At 41.5% G+C, this 20,096-nt stretch overlaps 3 protein-coding genes across 3 annotated transcripts; 1 reads left to right on the top strand and 2 right to left on the bottom strand.

The window, feature by feature from the left end:
* Nucleotides 1–5,414: 5,414 nt before the first annotated feature.
* LOC6557775 (cuticle protein 64) lies at nucleotides 5,415–6,387 on the bottom strand. Its single transcript, XM_001983353.3, has 2 exons — nucleotides 6,294–6,387; nucleotides 5,415–6,222 (listed from the first exon to the last, which is right to left on the bottom strand). Exons 1-2 carry the CDS (start codon nucleotides 6,303–6,305, stop codon nucleotides 5,785–5,787), a joined length of 450 nt encoding a protein of 149 aa, XP_001983389.1. The 5' UTR covers nucleotides 6,306–6,387; the 3' UTR covers nucleotides 5,415–5,784.
* Nucleotides 6,388–14,049: 7,662 nt separating this feature from the next.
* Nucleotides 14,050–14,686, top strand: LOC6558796. Its single transcript, XM_001983354.3, has 2 exons — nucleotides 14,050–14,247; nucleotides 14,315–14,686. Exons 1-2 carry the CDS (start codon nucleotides 14,236–14,238, stop codon nucleotides 14,645–14,647), a joined length of 345 nt encoding a protein of 114 aa, XP_001983390.1. The 5' UTR covers nucleotides 14,050–14,235; the 3' UTR covers nucleotides 14,648–14,686.
* A 26-nt stretch (nucleotides 14,687–14,712) lies between these two features.
* LOC6558130 (cuticle protein) lies at nucleotides 14,713–19,748 on the bottom strand. Its single transcript, XM_043215403.1, has 6 exons — nucleotides 19,639–19,748; nucleotides 19,269–19,578; nucleotides 17,333–17,576; nucleotides 15,539–15,648; nucleotides 15,347–15,450; nucleotides 14,713–15,276 (listed from the first exon to the last, which is right to left on the bottom strand). Exons 1-6 carry the CDS (start codon nucleotides 19,648–19,650, stop codon nucleotides 14,788–14,790), a joined length of 1,269 nt encoding a protein of 422 aa, XP_043071338.1. The 5' UTR covers nucleotides 19,651–19,748; the 3' UTR covers nucleotides 14,713–14,787.
* Nucleotides 19,749–20,096: the final 348 nt, after the last annotated feature.

The following is a 20,096-nucleotide window of genomic DNA, read 5'->3' as shown; positions in this document are numbered from 1 at the left end:
GAGGCAGAGGACAGAGGCAGAGACGGTTAGCCATAACGTAATTCGACGCTGCAGTGGCAGAGGCAGCGACTTTGTGGACAGCTCACTGACTGGATAATAAGTCTTATGCTAATGCTATTTGGGTACTTAATTGAGACGGCAACCCCGACTCGAGTCTGAACAACAAATTGTTGGCAGCACGCCGAGAGCTAAGAGCCAAAAGCCGAGAGCTGAGAGCCAAAAGTCAAGCGCCAAACCCAAAACAATACACAAAACAGCAAAAAATTCCGAATCGAATAAGATTCGCCGAGCTGACCTCCTATGAAATGTATTCAGTTATAATTTGTGCTAATAAAAACGTTGGCTTTGGCTCATGCAGACTGCTGACCCATTTGATGAATGTGGATTCGATTAAACGCTGACAGCTTCAATGGATTTCGCATTGAGGTTGGTCATTTCGTCAATCAATCCATCGAATACACATATGGAATTAACAGCTAGCTTTGAGTTGTGTGTATATCTTTTTTATAAATATTTTTATTCGTTTACTGTATCTGTGAGTTGCCGTTTGTGATTGCTGTGGTTGCTCACACTTGGTGGTATATCTTAAGCACAATCGTCGGATGCATAATTAACTCGCCTGCGTTCTTTACGATGGCGCATAAATTCCGCGGAAGATGTTTGTTATCAAACATATTTAATCAGACAAATTTTAAATCATTCTTAATTAATTGCTAATTTACGCAATTCGCTTGTCTATTAGCATTGAAATTAACATGATGATTATAGCTATAAGTAGATGAATGGCCACGAATGATATATGGTCATATGTAGTGTGTAGCTCACCAGGCCGTATCACAGGGCAGGGCTTCCGGCACCGCCACTGGTGCCTCATAGGTAACGGACGGTGGTGCAGCATGGAAAGCCACTCGATTAAACGAAGGCTGGTAGCTGTAAGCGTGTGGTGCCACATATTTTGGGAACAATGCAGCTGGTGGCGGCACAGCATAATGAGCAACTGGTGGTGGTGCAGCATAGTGTGCAACTGGCGGGGATGCAGCATAGTGTGCAACTGGTGGTGGTGCAGCATAGTGTGCAACTGGTGATGGTGCTGCATAATGAGCAACTGGAGGTGGTGCAGCAAAACCCGAATATGTGGTGGTTGTTGTGGTTACTGGTGCACCCAGCGAATACTTAATGACGGGAGCAACGCGTGCAGCAGCGTAGGTGCTGATGTGATGTGGTGCAGCATACTTAACGAATGCAGGTGGTGCAGCTGCATAGCTGAGCGTAGGTGGTGCGCTGTAAACAGTTTCAACTGCAACAGGTGCAGATGAACCATGAAAGAATCCACTGGCGTGAGAGCAAGAGCAACAGCACACAGAGATTAAGAGCAGGACAAGCTGCAAGGACAGAGAAAGAGAAATAAAAGGATGCAGTAGTAATCAAACTTTTTAAATACTAAACAACCGAATCCATTAATCAGTTTCCTAAAAGACTCCTTTAATTTTACTTCTTACTGCCTCTATTACTTACAATTTTGAACATTTTAAGAGACGATCAAAATCAGTTTAGTATTATACGTTTGCGCTGTCGAAGACTTTCACGTGAAATAAACTGATTTGGTTAACATTGCAGGTTTTTATACATTCGCATTCGATTACGCATTATGTGAAATGTGTTAAAACTCCACATTACGGGAGCATTTCACGCATCCCAAAGGCAAACAAACCACGTCCCATCGACAAGCAAATCGTGCAGCAAACTGCACGCGACACGTTTCGCAATCCCATCAGGGCTGCTACCTGAAGACCCTCTATAAAGTTGGCTTAGAAGTTGCTATTGAGAGTGAGAGTGGGTCTCGGCAGCTGCAGTTCCAGCCTGACGGCTGACGTTGTCAGTCATGAGGAATTGCAAGCACGTTTCACGTTTTATGCCTTATAAAAGACTACTGTGATTGATTGTTCCCACTTCTCATAAATGCCAAAAATGTCACAGTTTGCCCACCCAAAAGACCTTTGAAACTCAGCGCCATAAAACAGACAATACTTTTTACTGCCACAAATGAATAAAGCGTGGCACTCAAAAGTGTTCAACGAATACAGATAAAGAAAAAATATTTGTGCGTTTTTGGAACACGAAGAGTTTGTTTATTTTGAACTTCTTTTTAGCTAAAGCTAAAGCAAATTTTCTAATTTTACCCAGAAGTATGCCACAATAAATTACTGCATATGAATCATTTATTAACCTTCCCGAAAGTATAATGCACAATGGTTATCGAGCTGGCAGGTTGAATGTGCCGCATAAAAGTGTTCTGCACATAAATATTAAATAAATAATAGTCCTGAATATATTTGGTTATGAGCCAAGATCAACAAATGTAATTTTTAATTGGAGCAAACTGAGCAACAACAAATACAAACAAATTTGTTGATTAACTTAACAACTAAAACTTCAAACCCAAGCGAAATTTAATGTATTTCTCGTAATGCAACAATAAATACAGCATAACGAAAATCTAAAATTGTGTTTAAATTTGTTCATGTTTCCATATCCCAAAAGAAAAGTGTGCAAAATAAATATCAATAAAAAAGACAAGTGAAAGATGCCACGACAATAACAACCACACAGACAAGTTTGGGGAAATTAGCATAACGAAATATACCAATCAGAAATCGATATGTTTACCGTTGTTGTGAGAAGACAATGTGAGAATGGTTCACTTTGTCGAGTGCGGCACATGGCACTTGAGTCAAGGCGGCAACAGCAACGACAACAACAAGGAGCAGCAAAGTGCTGCTGGCAAAGGCAGCTTTAGTCGAGATGCCAAACAGACTTGTTGCCCCTCGCGTAATGCGCTTTAAATTGGGCGCACGTGTTCTGCAAAAGTGCCTCCCACTTTCTCACTCTCCCAGGCTCCCCCCTCATTCATCCGTCGCATGGAGGATTCTGTTTGCCACACTTGAAGCACGCGCCTTGCTCAGTCAATGGAAAATCCAATCACGCATTGTTACCTTTTGAAGTTTGGCTGTTGCTCAACACCTCCCCACTCTCTTACTCTCTCTCTCTCTCTCAGTCTACCTCTCTCCCACTCTCGTTCATTACGCCGTCAGGCAGAAATGTTAATCATACGGCGCGTGTTGCTGGCATTGAACCCGCAGTTGCAACATCAACAACAACATCGCGTGGTTAAGCTTAATATTAACAAATCCTTTACTAAGTGAATTGCAGCACTTGGGAGTGGTTCACTTAATGCATTTCCATCAACAAAAAGTCAACAAAGTTGACATCAATTGCAAATATACCCTGAGCCAAACAAAGGAAGAAAAAAAAATGTGCTAAAGTGCAAGGCATCTGATTAAATAGGGCACCAAACAAACTGATAAAAAACGCCCACATTTGTCACACTTAAATTGAATTCTGACTAGATATTAAGCATACCTTTTGTGCATTGGCTATATAGGGTATAAACAGCGAAATGAAGTCAGTGCCCGCTTCAAGGTCACTCGAGCGAAGCGAAGCGAATTTGACGCGTTCATATCCAACGGCCAGGATCAGCTAGGAGGACAGATTGGGTTGACTGACCCATCCATGCCTTCTAATTAAGCCGGCAGCTTGTTATTTCATGGACATCACTATTTCTGTACACACACACACAAATTTCAATGCCATTTTAATTGCATGTGTGCTGCTCCCTTCCGGCTCTGATTGCAATCAGCTGCAAATTCTTGGTGTGCCTTGTTTGTTCTGGTTTTGAAGGTTCTTGCCCAGCTCTGTGGTCTGTGGCATGCAAATGTAAATGCAACGCACGCTGCCTGCAAAGATAAACATAAGTAATTAGATTTTTAAAGAATACTTTTAAGCTGATGAACTTAACTCAAAGCGCAGAGTGCACTCAATAAACTAATGAGGTTTGCACTGAGTTTGCACTCACTCCATGGGCAGGTGTTTCGAACTCGTGGCCTCGCAGTGTGGGAAAACAACGGGAGGTAACTGTGCCATGAGAGCACAGTCTGCCACCCTCTACATGCCCCTCCACACTTCGTCAAGCGGCAAAGTGCACTGTGGCAGAGACAATGTTGCGCTTGGTTGAATATTCAATGCGCAAATTGCAAAGTAGGAAGCAGCCCACATCTGACTAGCTCTCCCGCACTCCCCTCAGCCACACCGCTTTCTGCGTCTAGCAACTGCAACTACAAATGAACTGAACTGAACCCAAGGTCGTTGCCAAATTGTGGTAGTGGCCTTTACTGGCTATGATGCTTGAGTGGCCAACAAATACAAAGAATCAGACTATCGGACGGGTGTCAACGTTGCCTATCAAATACGAACATAAACATAAACTTAATAATAATCAAATTATAGTTTATGATTATTGGTCATAATTTATGCCGATAATGCGCATTGTATCTTGCAGTTTGTTGTATCTTGTATCTGGCTAACAATTACTGTACATTCTGGTAAGGTCGCAGCACCACCAACAATGCAGGCATTGTGTGCCACCACACAATACCATTATACTATTAACATTAACAATAACAATAACAGTATCATTTATACTTAGTCGCTACTAAGCAAATCCCCCAGAGAATTGTGTCTTGGCTTGTCTTGTCTTGTCGTGTCGCATTCGTTTTCATTCACAGCAACTTGTTTTTGGTGTACTCTACTAAAATTTAATAAGTGCAACTTCCAGCTGCGACTCACTCACTAACTTGGCCAATACAAATTAAGTGACATATTTTGCGTTTTGCACGACTTTTGATCTGCTCCCATTTTCCTCCCAATTGCGAAATGAATGAAGAAAAAAAAATAGAAATACATTTGACTTAAAAACAGGCTGACAAACAGACACCGGCGGACTTAATGTCGGACGGGCTTCAATAAATAATTATTTCTATTGCTCCACTCGACGCACTTTCATTGCAACCACTTGGCCATTTGCCCCACCAACCCGCCACACTTGTCTCGCATAATTGCAAGGCGTTGGCACTTGTAATGCATTTTTTCAAGGAAATTTCAACACTTTGCCGCTAACACTGTGAGAAAAAATAACTTGCCACTAAAACACTTGTGCAACTAGTAAAAATGATGTCAACATCATTATTTAGAAGAAGTTATTGCTCAAATTTGCGCTCTAAACTGTCTGCTTTAGGAATCAAAAATAACACTGTTACTTAACTGCATTTTAAATACTTTTTGAACTTTTAAATTTTTCTCAAAAAGTTTGCCTTCCCTTAAAGACTTAAAAAAAACTACGATTTCGCAGCTTTGTTTACTGCTCTTTTGCAGCTTAAATTGTTGTTAAATTGTTTAAAATTCTTAATTATATTTAATTAAGCTTGGTTTCTTTTTACAGTTCTACTTGGTTATAGACATGCGTAAGTAACCCCCTCTTTTCCCAGTGTATTGAGATAAAAACAGATCTATTGTTTATAGTTTTGAATCGTTTTTTATTAACTTAAATCGAAACCACGAGCATTGCATAATAACAAACAAAATAATTACATACAGCATTAACTTGATCTCTCCATCGTTCTCTCTTGCTCTTTCACACTCAGGCTGTGTCCCTATTATGATCTCCGTCTCTGTCTCTCACTTTTAGGCTTTTATGATAGAAAATGAAATGTGTTTTGTTTTTTGTTTTTTATGTACACGAATTAGGTTCTGCACTAGAACAGCAGCAAAGTGTCGAACATTGTACTAAGACATCTGTATCGGGATTATCCGATTCGATTTGTAGATAGTTGTAGTTGTTGTTGTGGTCCTTTGGGTCGTCAAAAGAGATTCGAGAGTGGGCGAACGCATTTAGTGCAGATAACCGTGTCCATAGCCGGAATAACCCAGACCGTAGCCGCCATAGCCGCCATAGCTGCCATAGCCGCCATAGCCTCCATGGCCATGGTAGGTGGAGGTGGTGTGCAGAGCTGGTGCGGCATGCACAACAGCGGGTGCATGATAGATGGGTGCGGCATGTACGACGGGATAAGCCTTGGTCGCCACCTTGTAGGTGTTGGCATAGGATGTGGCCACCGGGTGGATGGTCTTCACGATGGGTGCATGGACAATGGGCGCGGCATAGCTCTTGATGATCGGCGCATGCGAGATGACAGCCGGAGCATAGGCGGGTGCCAGAGCAGCTCCATAGCCCAGACCATAACCATGGCCATAACTGGACAAACCATGGCTATAGGGACCGATCACACCAGCGTTGGCAACGACGCACATGGCGGACAGAATAGCGATCTAAAAGGATAACAGTTTAGTGGTTAGCTGGAGAAGTTCGTTGCCTGAGTCTTTGCTGTGTATATCCTTACCAGCTTGAACATTTTGATTGTTGGTGGTGGTGTTGGTGGCTACTTCTTGGCTGAAGAGTTGAATGTGTTATGTTTATACAGCAGCGACGCTTGGCATATTTATACCGAAAATCAAAACTCGAGAAATATTCTGAAAACCGCACATAGACAATGCCAAGACAAGCAACAACAACAACAGCAACAACCACTCGTGTGGTGCGAATAGTTGAGCGAATCAAAAGCGTGAACGCCCTGTCCGAAGTTGTCTTCAGCTTCGGCGTTAGTCGGCAGTCGGCAGCAGTTTGTAGTTGAGAATATACTTTGAGAGAGATACGATCGCCGATTCGATCTTTAATGCAGTGCCACAGAAATCAGTCACGCGCCGCCTTGTTGCCGCGATTTTTCACGAGGCAAACCTGAAAACTCTGTGCTGCATGCGCTGCATGAGCTGATCCACAAAATGAGCAAATTGAATTAAGTAGTTGGGCGCTGGCTTTAGCATAAGTGACTTGCATTTGTAAAATTGTTCCGACTGCAGCCGGAAATCTAATGGCAACGCAATCCAATCCACACCCCACCTGTGTGAAAAGCAAGTTGTTTTCCACCATTGTTGCAAAGCTGTGGTTTTTCTCTTAGCGGTTAATTGCGTTTATTGTAATCTGCGGTTTACCTAACACTACCAATTAATTCGTGTGGAGAACAAACTGGCAGTAAAATACTCTATTGTGCAATGGAGCGTATTCGCAGCTTCCACAGCTTCCACAGCTTCCTTTCTAAATTGGTGGGTTAACCAAACACACGCACATGGTTATCAATCAGTATTCACAGCTGATTGACAGCGCACACTCGACACCGATATCCGTAGGTGTAGAAAATCCATTCACAGCTCCCCATTGACATGCAAAATACATAAAAAAAAAACGCGACCAATTTATTTACTACGAATCCCGTCTAAATACGCACAAATAGTGCCTGAAAAATCGCACTGGTTAATAACTGACAACAAATTGCGAGTGGCCAATTGGACAGTCAGCAGCTGGCAGTCACTGTATTCATTGCTTGCCACTTTGTTGTTGCAAGTTTGTACATTAATTTTTCGTAAACTGATTTCTTATCGCTTGCCACGCTGGCGTAAGCAGCGTATGCGTAACTTGCAACAAACCAGCAAAAATCAATTCGCATCGCAAATGCAAATAAATTAGAAAAACTAAATACGTAATGCATCCTCGGAGAATGATAAATAAAGAGATATCCTAAGTTATAGTCGAAACAGGCAGTTTTCCCATATATCCCTAAACTTATTAAACAAGAAGAATAACATCTTAAGATCAAGAAAAAGTGCATCTTATTCTAGAAAATTAGTAATAGTAAAACGTAATACTTGTATATCAAAAGTGTTTCAGGTATTCAATATTTTTGAAGGTTCTACCCCAATTTATTAGACTCAGAGTTCAGTGTGGTTGCATAATAAAATGTATGTAATCAGACAGACGTGGATAGTTCTATTGATACTAAGACATTCGATACTTTTCTAGACTCTAACCAATCCACTTTTAGCATTTACATTCATTGACTCAATTTCAACCTACCCTTTCTTAATAAACTGATGTTTCCAGGGTAGGTGATAAATAAATTGCAGTCCATGCTTGAATCATATTGGAGCACTCGTTCAAATGGCCTGCCAGATTTCTTAATAGCCATTCTTAATTTCTTGCCCTCTCCTCCTCCAAACTGCACTCCCCCCTTCCCGTCAACCACCGATCTGCTGCTACCATTACTCTCTTCTCACGGGGTACGCCTCATCACAATCTGGTCACAAACCTGGCAGAATCAGTAGCTGACTGCGCAACATAATCAATGCAAATGCAAAGAGTATAAATATTATTCCATTTGTTTGTTTGCGATACGCGATAAATGCGATTATATAATCGGGCGTAGGCCTCTTGTTATAGTTGCTGCTGCTGCTGCTGCTGCTGCTGCTACTGCTGTTAAGAGGGGCCTTGAGTGGCAGCTGCTGAGAGTTTTGATTCTGCGCACAAAGCGCACTTAAAGTTTATGGCGCATAAATCAATCTGAAGTAAGAAAGAAATAAGACAACATCAAGGCGGTGGACAATTCTTTTTTTGGTTATTGACCAAATCTGCATATTGACGGCAGCTCAACCCTTCACCGGACACCTCAAGACAGCAATTTGTGCCTGTGTCGCACCACCAGCGACAATAACAGCAACAACAAGTTGATCGAATTGCAAATGGCTAAAGCGGAACACGCAACAAAAATCGAACTGATCGACTGAGATTGACATAAAACAGGATACCACATTGCGTGCATGTGTCGCACCCACCCACCCACTTTGAGTGTGTGCCGTGGTGGTGCTGTGGTGCTGGGCCTCTTTGTGGTCTGTGCGCTCTGTGGTCTGTAATTGCATTTTAATGGCTTTGCGGCTGGCATTGTATTGGGCAACGTCAATATGATTGGCGGCATGCCACAAGCTACAAAATCTAACTGCAACTGCAACACTGCAACACAAATCAAATGGACTTCAATATTAAAAGCCGTCAATTTATGAGTGTTTCGCCTCTAATATCTAGACTATGATTAATGTGTGTGTTTGTGCTTTCGCAGTAAGTGCAATACGAAATTGCTGGGAATTCGCACAGAAATTTGCAAATCTTTTGGCAGGGCTGCAGAAGCACTGTTTAATTGGCGTGCAATTGTAAAGTAATTTACTGCAAGAAAAAAGTTATTTACTTAGTTTATTTAATTAGTGTTGAGTTTTGCATAATTGTACGGTGCACAACGGTGACGCGGCCAATCGAGTCCGCCAATTAAGTATGCCACATGGTGGACGCGGTCAAGGTCGTCGCTGCTACATTGTGGCAGCTGAGCTAATGTCGTGCACATTACATGCGACAATAACAACAACGACAACAACAACCCATAATAATAACTACGACTGAAATGTGTAACAATGGCAAGACGAAATTGCTGAATACCTTCAAATCGACAGCAAAGGCAAACGCAAAACTCGAACGCAAACCAAGCAACCCAAGCGAAGAGCACTCATTTTAGCCATCATAAAATGGGGAAAAAAAGCATTAGTTAAGTTAACTTTAAATTGAAGAAGCTTAAATACTCTAACAGACAATGCAACTCATTTTGGTCAATTTAATTTCCGATAGTTTCCATAGTAAGATCATAAAGCATTCGTAAAATCTTATTACATGCTTATTTATGCTTAAAATGAAGACGATGACTGATAAATGAAAGTCAACCGAAATTCTGTTTTATACCTTGACTAGCTGATCCGTAATTAAATTCATACATAACTATATAGACTCACATATTCACTATGATCAAAATCACTCAATGAACTCTACCAGATTAAAAGCTCTGATATCAGTCAGATGGAGTAGGTTAGCTTTATGTAGGCACCAAAATCACAGCAACTGTCTGGTAATGAGCCTGCTTGATTACAGCAAATAAATCAGATGAGTAAACGCTATCATTTATTCGACCTGCCATTTACAACGCCTGGCTGAGACATGGAAGTATCGAAACACTGACGATAAGCTTCTGGCTGCATCAGCCCTACACATTTGTAAAGAGAATATAATTGATCACTGCAAATAGATTTAAGAAAAGTAATAATCATGTATCCAGTAATATCTTTTTCACTCACAATATTGTGATGCCTAAAGTGAGGGCATTAAATAAACGTTTGCCGTTTTATTAATGACATTAAAAGCGACCTCCTGCCCGTCCGGCAGCTGTGTCGGACTTGGAGTCACCTTCGGCTTTGACCACGAGTGTAAGTACGTCAATTTGCAATCTGCAATAGCAATTGGGACGTTTTGTTGCCATTTAAGTGACTTGCTGGCCAACTTGGTTGAGGACATTGCGCAGACAACAAGACACGTAGTTATTACTGTTCTGACAGTTGTTTTTGTTGTTGGTGGTCATGCATATTAAATTTGAGTCTTGAGTCTATTTGACAGCTTCAATGAGTTGCGTTTGCCGTTTCAATGCAAATAGCGGAGTTGGCATCATAATTAAGTAGTTTACGCAGCAGCTTGAATATGTATCTCAACAACACACACGCACTCAACAAATTTGTGCAGCAGCCACAACAACAACAAGAGAAGTTACGCCCCTTAGTTAAGCGCGTAAATTAAAATTGGAAACACCCCGGGTGATTTGGTTGTGTTTGTTGTTGTCTTGCCACCAAATTGTATGCAAATGATTTGAGCGCATTTTTCATGCACACATCGCCGTCATGTGATTTATGTGCTCTATAAGTCCCACACGTCCTAAGCTCTTGTTGATCGGAGTTTAGCTACCCGATTATTTTCATATTAATTGAATTCACTCAACAAGTGGGGGCCCCATGTTAACTCCATCACTCTCCATCTCCATCTCCCCCTGAGCACCAACACCCTTTTTGAACGATTGACTTTCACTTTTCGTTGTTGTCTTCTAATTGCGTCTGTCTGAGAATTCGTGGCGATTATCGAGCAAATCATTGACTCCGGATTACTCACCCTGAACGTGAAACTGTCTTTGTTTTGCTCTACATAATCATTAGAATATTACTATGATGTCGAACACCTGTGGAAGGTGCCCGAAGCAGACACATACCGCACTCGAATATGATGAGGTTCACTTGATTTCCCTTGCTTTGACCCCGTCAATTACTTGTCCAAATACACTGAAAGAAATAAAAAATCGCATAATTTTGTCAAAACTCAACAGATTTTCAAAATCCAGGGCATAAAAAAAAGAAGTAAACCCTCAAAAAGTGCTTTTCTGTATGTCAAAACTTCCCTCTCTCAAAAAATAATGGTTTGACCCATTTATTAATACTGCATTTAAATTGGAAAATCTTTTTGTTCAATATTATATACCACTAGTCGGGGAGATACGCCAGTCCAAACTCTTTACCACCATTTTCGTAAAGTATATGATTTGTAATAACAGCCGTGCAAACAAAAGAAAATATGAAATAAGAACACAAACGGCTATAAAAAGTCAATTAGACTTAATGATAGCTGTGGCTAAACTACACATTAAATTCGTGTTGTACGCTGATTCAGAGCCAGGCCAACACTGAAATCGCCGGATCCGGTTTGAACAAAAGCGACTCGAAAACTTCTGTAATCGAGGAAGTTGCTAAGACAAAAACATTGTCGGCCAACTGGTGTTTTGGTAAGCGTCGAGCAAAAAGTCAAATAACGTCGCTGTTTGAGTGAACTCAGCCATTAAAATTAATAAAGCCCGATAAACACCCAGAAATATTTGAAAACTTATTTCCATTTACATCGTAAGTTGTTATTCAATAAAAAGCTAAGCCTTGTTACGAGGCGTATGAGTGATTTTTAATGCGAGCTGATATGGGCAAAGACTCCGTCCAACAAGCAGACAAACATATCCGCTGAATATATACCAATTTTCCAACTAATATGTTTGCGAACAACAGTGAAAAAGAGCTAATAACAACAATTCCAATAGATTGTGGCCCAAAACTTTTGGCCAACTGCCGACGCTAATTAAGCCACATGTTGCGTTCAGTATGACTGCACCTGCCACCTGGCTCCCCGGTCTGCTGGTCAGTCCCAGCGGGCAGCTGCTTGTCAATTCCTATTAATTAAACTATTTAAGTGGTAAATCAGCCTACCAATCCATCATCATATCAATGTGCATTGCCCACAACTAATCAGTCGACTTGCAGTCGAGTTGAGAAGTAGATTAGATTGCTGAGAATATTGTACCTACTTTAATTTCAAGTTAATATCGATAAATGTTAATTTAAAAAGCCGTCTAAGTCTTAAAAATAATCATGTTTATTTGCTATTATCCGTTATGCATATCAACCTGGTTTGATCTATTATACTGAGACAAAGGCTCTCCCATAAGCTAAACTTCTTGTATAAATTATTTGTTGTAAATTAAAAATAGTACATATTAAGAAAGTTACCGTAAAAATTATAGCTCAAGTATCGATTTTTTATGATTTTACTTATAAATGAATTAAACTATCTTTGATCTTACCGCTAACCTTGAATGAGCGCAATGCACTAATAAGTCATTAATTGGAATCACATAATAGAAATCAGCAACTATTAATATATTAGCAATAAAAACTTTTTGCCACAAATGACAACGAGTCATGGTACAAAGCGAATTCACCGATCTATGACGATTGAAAATTGGACTTTCCGCAGAATTGTTGACACATTACTGCAAGTCTTTTCCCCCAGCTATAACCATATAAGTGTTAACAACTACTGATGATATGCAGTCCAAATAAACCCAAAGCACAGACCTAATAATAGATTTCACCTATTTTGGGCAACTGCAGCTTAATTAACTCATTTGGCAGAAAGCGGCAATTGAACAGAAAAGTAAATCTAACTTTTTGTCCAAGCGGTCTGGCAAGGGTTAAGATTCAAGCCGAAGCTTGAACTTAGCTTAAAAAAGCTCTGTGGCTAGCTTTATTTCATCTGGCACCTAAAAGATGTCTAAAATATTGCTGCATTTTATTTTATTGCAAAAAAAAAAAAAAAGAAAGAAACACATTTTGAATGCCAACTAAATCGTCTTAGTATAAAGTACCAAAAATTCAAGTGGGTCAAGTTGAAAACGTCTCTTAATAGTATGTCCAATTGAATTACACCCCAATGAATGCACCCACAGTTGAAAAGCCAAGAGATTTTATGCTCAGCCCCGCTTATGGCAATCAAAGATGTTTTCTTAGCATTGTTTGGCTTGTTGGCCAAGTGGTCGACTTTGTCTACAGAGACAGAAACTGAAATAGAAACAGATACAGATACAGACACGAATACAATAGTACAAGTGGCCACAACTACTCCACTAATTATTATGTTGAGTGGCTGTCAGCGAGTTGTTATGGCTCTTGGTGTCTTGATTTCAGCTTTTGCGTGTATCTAATTGAATTAGAGGCCCAAAGGTCAAACGAAATGGGCTGGGAATTCAGCTGCCTACAAAAAAAGAAGAAAAAAACGTGTAAAGCTGGCGACATATGTGTTAAGAACTCGTACTGACTGCGTGTCGTGTCGTGTTTTCCACGTGACACGATGAATTGAGGAAAACATATATAAATACTATTTATGAAAAAGAGTATATTTAAATCAGTAGTTGTTTCGCAGTTAATGTTTTCAATAGCACATCTTTTATAAATATATGTTATATATTGTATATGTTATTGATTAATAATTCTTATCTGAGCAGCTAATATATAATCACGGTTCTACAGCAGCACTTGTTTTTTGTTAACCAATAAACATTTATACAATTTGTAATCGTGATTCGTGAGTCGTATCAAGTTGTGCATCTCTATGGAGAAGTATAGCACCAAGCTGCGAACAATTTGCGAGCCAGACAAGAAATAGCATTCAGGAAAAGGCAGCGTGGCGTGGAATATTAGAAGAGGGAAATACGACTACGCATATGTGTGGGCATTATATGCTAATGCGAATTTTGCTGACTTCATTGTCTGGTTAACTAGTTAACTGGTAAGTGGGGCATTGCACATTCCTTGTTTGGGCTGCAAGTAATAGTAAATAGTGGGTGGAATCAGTAGCACAAGCACAAACCGGGTTGGGTGATTTCTGATTTATGAACACAGCCCAGAGTGTGGGTGGATAACTATCTACAAAACAGGAGCTAGCGAAATATAAAAACAAACAAACTGAGCGATTTGCTTAAGGTTTTATGCCAAGTTGGGTTGCCTTGGCTGAAGCCACTTAGCCGCCTCAGTTACGCCCAAATGGTTTACTAATGAGCCGTCGAGCTTGGGAAAATCTTGAATGGCTCGATTGTCTGTGCCAATTCTAACGTAAAGAAACTACCTCAACTCGTGCTATAAAATTGTGGCGCTTCTTCACTTTGGGTCACAGTTCCTCAACTACCGCCCTTGCAGAGTGTTTGCCAGAGTTTATCAAAGATGTTCAAAGTTGTGAGACAGCCGGCAACTATGGATACCAATTGGATAACCACAACTAACCGAAATTTCTTCCTTGCAGTTGTTTGTTTTGTTTCTGGCTCTTGTCGCTTCGAGCCACTCACGTCCGAGTTATTTGCCTGCATATGAGACGATTGAATATGCACCCACTGTGCTGGGTTATGAGCATTTGGGTTTGCCCACGGCCATCTCCCACCAGAGTTCGACTGTGGTGCACGAGAAACGTCCATATTTGCGTCCCATCTACGAACACCACCATACACCGCTGCTGAAGTCATACCACCACCCAACCACCTATAGCTATGCCAGCAGTCCGCTCAACTACGGCAGCGAGTGGTATGAGCCTGGCTGGACTGGTGGCTTGAGCTACTCCCCAAGCATCTATCTCAAGTGAAGATTGTCGAAAATGTTGTCCTTTTAAATAAATAAGTTGGCTTGGTGAATTTTAAATTTCGAGTCTGTTTTATTTTTGTGGGAACACAACACAAGTCAACAACCGGTGAATATCAAAATCTTTCGTTCTCTTGCAGTCTTTTACCAGGCGCGGGCTGCATACGTCAGTGGTGCGTGGTGCAGTAGTGGTGCAGAGTATGCAGAGTAAGCAGAGTAGGGCAGATGGCCGCCAGCTGCATAGGTGGTGTAGGCAGCGGGCAGCGCCGAATAGGTGGCCACAGGTGCAACCGCTGAGTATGTGGCAACTGGAGCAGCTGCCGCATAGGTGGTCACGGGAGCAGCAGCAGCATAGGTGGTCACGGGAGCAGCAGCGGCATAGGTGGTCACAGGAGCAGCGGCATGCAGAGTGGTCTTCACCACAGGTGCTACCACATCTTCAACGACTGGGGTGCTGTGCACCTGGGTAAGGCTCTGGTGGGAGACCGCAGTGGGCACACTCTTCACAACAGCGCCAACCTTGGCTAGGGCGGGCTCATGTACATAAGCTGTGGGTGCACTGTAGACCAGTGGTGCGGCAGCCAAATGACCAGGACGGGCAGCAGCCACGGCGAGCAGAGCAGCGAGAACGAACTGTGTTGAAAGTTACAATTGATTTTAGCACCACTGAAACCATTTTCGTTCTTATTTTTTGGCTACTTACCAATTTGAACATTTTGAGGGAGCTGTGTGTGGTTCTTTGACTTGTGTCGTAGGATAGACTGTGCCCGCTGCTAAACTGTCGCTGTCTTTTATACTTGAACTTCACTTTTAAGGCGCACTCTCAAACACACACAGTAACACACACACGCACAGTAACACACACACGCACAGTGAATACAATCAGCACGCGTACGTGCCTGGCCTGGACGGATTCTTGTCTCTCTCTTTTTCTCAGTGTGCCGACCGTAAACCAGATTATTATTCGCGGCCAATTTCTGGTACGCATTTAAGTAGTTTATTTTGCTGTACCAAAAAGAAAAAAACCCAACCCACTCTTATTTTCATTTTCAAAGCGTCGCTCATTAGTCGCCCGTCAACCGGACGAGGTTAGCTAACCAAAAATCGAAGCATTGCTTTGAGTACATTGCCATTTAATTACAAACTGTGTAAACAGCACATAATATACATACATATATATATATATAGAATAATAGGAAAAGCAGATGGCATCCCATGCACCTTCATATGTGAATTGAGTTATATAAAAGGCAGTGAAAAGCTGTTTTCTGAGCCATAGTTGAGTTTGTATTTCAAGCAGGAAAAGTGATATAATATGAAGACTGTCATTTCGTATGTGGTGAGCATGAAAGTAGGAATACTCCCGGACTAAGCCAGTAAGGAACTCCCTTCTTTGTCCAGTTGCTGATGATTGTGCTGCTGTACCCACCGAGTGGTGCAGCTAGCATTGGAGGAGTCAACCAGGATGCTAACTCAGAGCATACAGTGTTAAAACGTAACGTTTACGACTCAATGCGAAATTATATGCCCGATTCAGCCAAAATGCTGTTTGAGACAACCTACCAGATCATTGCCATTCCCGTTGAGGCGCTCTCCTTTGGCGTGGTAAACCTTTTGCAGCTCACCAACAGGGAGTCGTCTACATTGTAAGCGTTAATTCCGGAAATTAAAATAAATCTATTCGTGTATCTCATAAGGCTGTTGTCACTCAGTGGATTTAATAAAGGCTTATCAGATGTTACAAACATTCGATGCGCTTTCTGTTTTGTTTATTTAATGCTGGCGATGCAGGTTCAACAGCCTCTGGACCTTGAACCTGCACTGCGACCAGCGGGCAACTATCACTATTTATTCTGTATACCCGGTAATCTAAAGGTTCGCCACAAAATTGAGCATAATACACACAGCTGGAAACCATCCTGGTTTTCAGAAAGCCACAACCTTCTATTTTAGGTATTTACTTTCTGAAATGAGAAATGTTTGACGCCAAAAGTATGACGAATTTTTAAAATTCATGTCAATTTTTTTCTGAGTATTGTAGATCCGAAAATCTCAAAGAGCTGAAGTCTTATGGTAATTTAGTATTTGGAAACATATAGCAGTTAATAAATCTTCTGTATTAGTATTCATTATGAATATGCATAGATAATATAGTCAGAGATTGCATGAACTTGATGAGTGATTTGTGACGTGAATTTTTAACGAAGGTTTTTCAGTAGCAACTTAAAATTTAATATATCTAAATGTTTGAAATATAAGAGAGAATTCAGTATATTGATAGCTTTGAACGACTATAGAAACGACATTGTTGAGTATATCAAACAGACTTAAGACTTTATGGATACTTCAAGCTTAAACAACTTGAGAAATCTTTAGTACAGGTATCACATAGCAGGATATTCCAAAAACTATCATTTTCTTGTTTACAGAATAGTTATTGGTCGGGCACTGTAAGCGAGGGGCCAGGCAAGAAGTTACTAAGTGACTGACAGTGTAAAGACCTTATAGCCAAGTACATTTAAATATATAAGCGAGAGCACGTTGCAAGAAGGAAATAACAACAGTTAATCGATATTCAAAGCAAAACATTTTCATTTATTCAAATTCGTATCACAAAAACAGAGCAAAAACCGTCCAACAAAATGAACGTCCCACTGTCATCTGGCGGGTGGTGTAGTGGTCCTTTTACCACACTCCTGTGGCGGTGTAGGTCAGCGGCGACGAAGCAGCAATGTGGGCGACTGGAGCAGCAACATAGGCGCTGTGCACAAGTGGTGCAGCGGCGGCATAGGTGCTGTGCACCACTGGAGCAGCAGCATAGGTGCTGTGCACCACTGGAGCAGCGGCGGCATAGGTGCTGTGCACCACTGGAGCAGCGGCGGCATAGGTGCTGTGCACCACTGGAGCGGCAGCTGCATAGCTGACAACTGGCGTTGACTTGACGACGGGAGCGACAACATCCTCAACGATATGAGCGGAGCTGTGCACCACCGACTGGCTCTGATGGGAGACAGAAGTGGGCACACTCTTCACGACAGCGCCAACCTTGGCGAGCACCGGCTCCTGCACAATGGTGGTGGTGGCTGGAGCGGTATAAACCACAGGCGATTCATACAGATGACCGGGACGAGCAGCAGCTACGGCGAGCAGAGCAGACAATACCACCAACTTGAACATATTTGATTATTTTGTTTTTAAAGTGTGGTCTGTATTGACTGATGATGATGTGGTGCGCTTGAGTTTCTAGCGAGAACTGTTTGTGGTATGCCAGCTGCAGCCGATGTTTATATAGTAGTTAACCACAATACAAAAAAAACGACCTTCACTACACTACATACGCACAATACACGAAATGAAAATAAAAACCGTATCAGATTCAATTCTCACAAACGCTGCCCGTATTCAATAAGCCATTAGCGTCGGTGGGGCGGACTCAACTTCAGCTCCAACTTAAAACTACAGCAATTGAAATGTTGACAAACCAAGAAACCACAACCAGTTTATTGACCAGCCGCAACTTTTTGGCCATTAGCTGCCCCAGACGTGGCCCTTTATTAGCTGGTGCTGCTGTTGCCCTCCTCTTAACTGCATTACTTGCACTTTGAGTGCGTCTTTCGGTTTGGTGTTCTTTCAGGGTCAGCCGCAAGGTTTGGTCGCAAGATTTCGAAAATTTCAGTTTCAGTTTAAGCTACAATCTCAATTTCAGTTACAATTTAAATTAAAATTTCAGTTTCAATTTGGTTTTCAGTTACGTGCGCAACGTCGCGAGTTATAAGATTCGTCTTAAAAGAGTACGCTGACTATTATTACTTTGTTCATCACCGAACCTTTGTGTAGATCTGTCCTTTACCTGAGGAATAAGAATATACATATTCTGGCTTGGAACTCGAATCTTTGAATACTTTGGGAGTTAAAGGTTTCGTTTCGCAATATCATCAGGGATGGGTCACGATTTTTGAACTGCTTAACATTAAACACTATATGGAACTCAACTAAAGCATTTATTCTTGTTGTATAAGTGTTGGAACACTACAAAACGTGGTGTACATCGTATTTTTGCTTGATTTAAGCCGCTTCCCCAAAATCGCCTAAATCTTCTCAATATGCTTAACTATCTGAGTTCCTTGTTCATATGTTTTTACTCTGCTCTTTATTACACAAATGTTACAAAAATGCACTTTGGTACATTGATCGTTGCCTCCAGGTTGGTATAATATTTATAGTTATAGGGCTGATCTAAAGACTGTTGTAAGTTAAGACTTTGATCGTTTCTCCGCTTAGCATAGATATAAGTATTCGCCGACTTTTTGTTTAAAAAGTAGTTGAGCAAAGACCACTGCAATGTTATAATGACCAAACATTACTCGACATTTTTACCCCTTTGTTTAACATTTGCAATTGTTAACTAATTTCAAGTAGTTGTAAAAAGCTACCAGTTAAAATTCAACACTTGCAATAAATATTACAAAAGGTTGGGTTATGAAATTATAGACTTTTATATACATCAGTAAAAAAATTAGAAAATAGAGAACAATATGTAGAAAAAAGATAACGGGAAGTTCCTTTGGCTCCACGCCATCCAGTGGTCACAAGGCAAAGATTTCGAAGCGTCTACCAGGAAGACCAGCCATGGGAAGCCCATGAAGGCGCCACAATGCTGGTGTGCAGAGCTGGAGCAGCATAGGTCTTGATGATGGGCGCAGCATAACTCTTGATCACAGGTGCCACAATGGGTTGCACAATGTGCGCCGAGCTGTGCACCTGGCTGATGCTCTGATGCGACACAGCCGTAGGAATGCTCTTCACAATGGAACCTACATGGGCCAGAGCAGGCTCATGGATGATCGCAGGAGCAGCATAGCTGTGCAGCAGAGGACCTGCCTCCAAGTATCCCGGTCGAGCAGCGGCCACAGCGAGCAGAGCAGACAACACCACCTGGAATTGAAATTGCAATTGGAGTAACTGGAAGAGAGTAATTTCATTGGATTGACTTACCAACTTGAACATTTTGCTAATCCTGGTAGTTACTTGGGAACTGGAGCTATTAGAAATGAACCTGGGTCTGTGTTGACGCGTCGCTGTTGACTGTTGCTAGCTGTTAATCTGCGCCAGCTTTTATACACACAAAAAGCTGCCCAGACGGACAGACGGCCGGACAAATAGAGATACACAACCACACACACGATTCAAATTCAAAATCCAAAAACTGAGGCAAAAGTGCACAAAATACAATAATAATAACATTTTTGCACAGCCATCGTTAAGAGAAGCCTGAAAAACTAAAGCCGACGGCGACCCACCCGATTGTCCGAGTGGTGCAGCAGCAGCAGCAGCTGATTCAACAGCAGCGACAACAACGACAACCAGCAGCCACCGACAACAAAAATAACAACACTTTCGTTTACAGTTTTTCCGCCCATTAAAAAATAAAACCAGTCAACAGCCAGCCGATT

Source organism: Drosophila grimshawi, unplaced genomic scaffold (assembly GCF_018153295.1).
Source record: "Drosophila grimshawi isolate 15287-2541.00 unplaced genomic scaffold, ASM1815329v1 contig_44, whole genome shotgun sequence".
In the NCBI taxonomy this organism is placed as follows: Eukaryota; Metazoa; Arthropoda; class Insecta; order Diptera; family Drosophilidae; genus Drosophila; species Drosophila grimshawi.
This window is presented reverse-complemented; position numbering and strand designations above follow the sequence as displayed.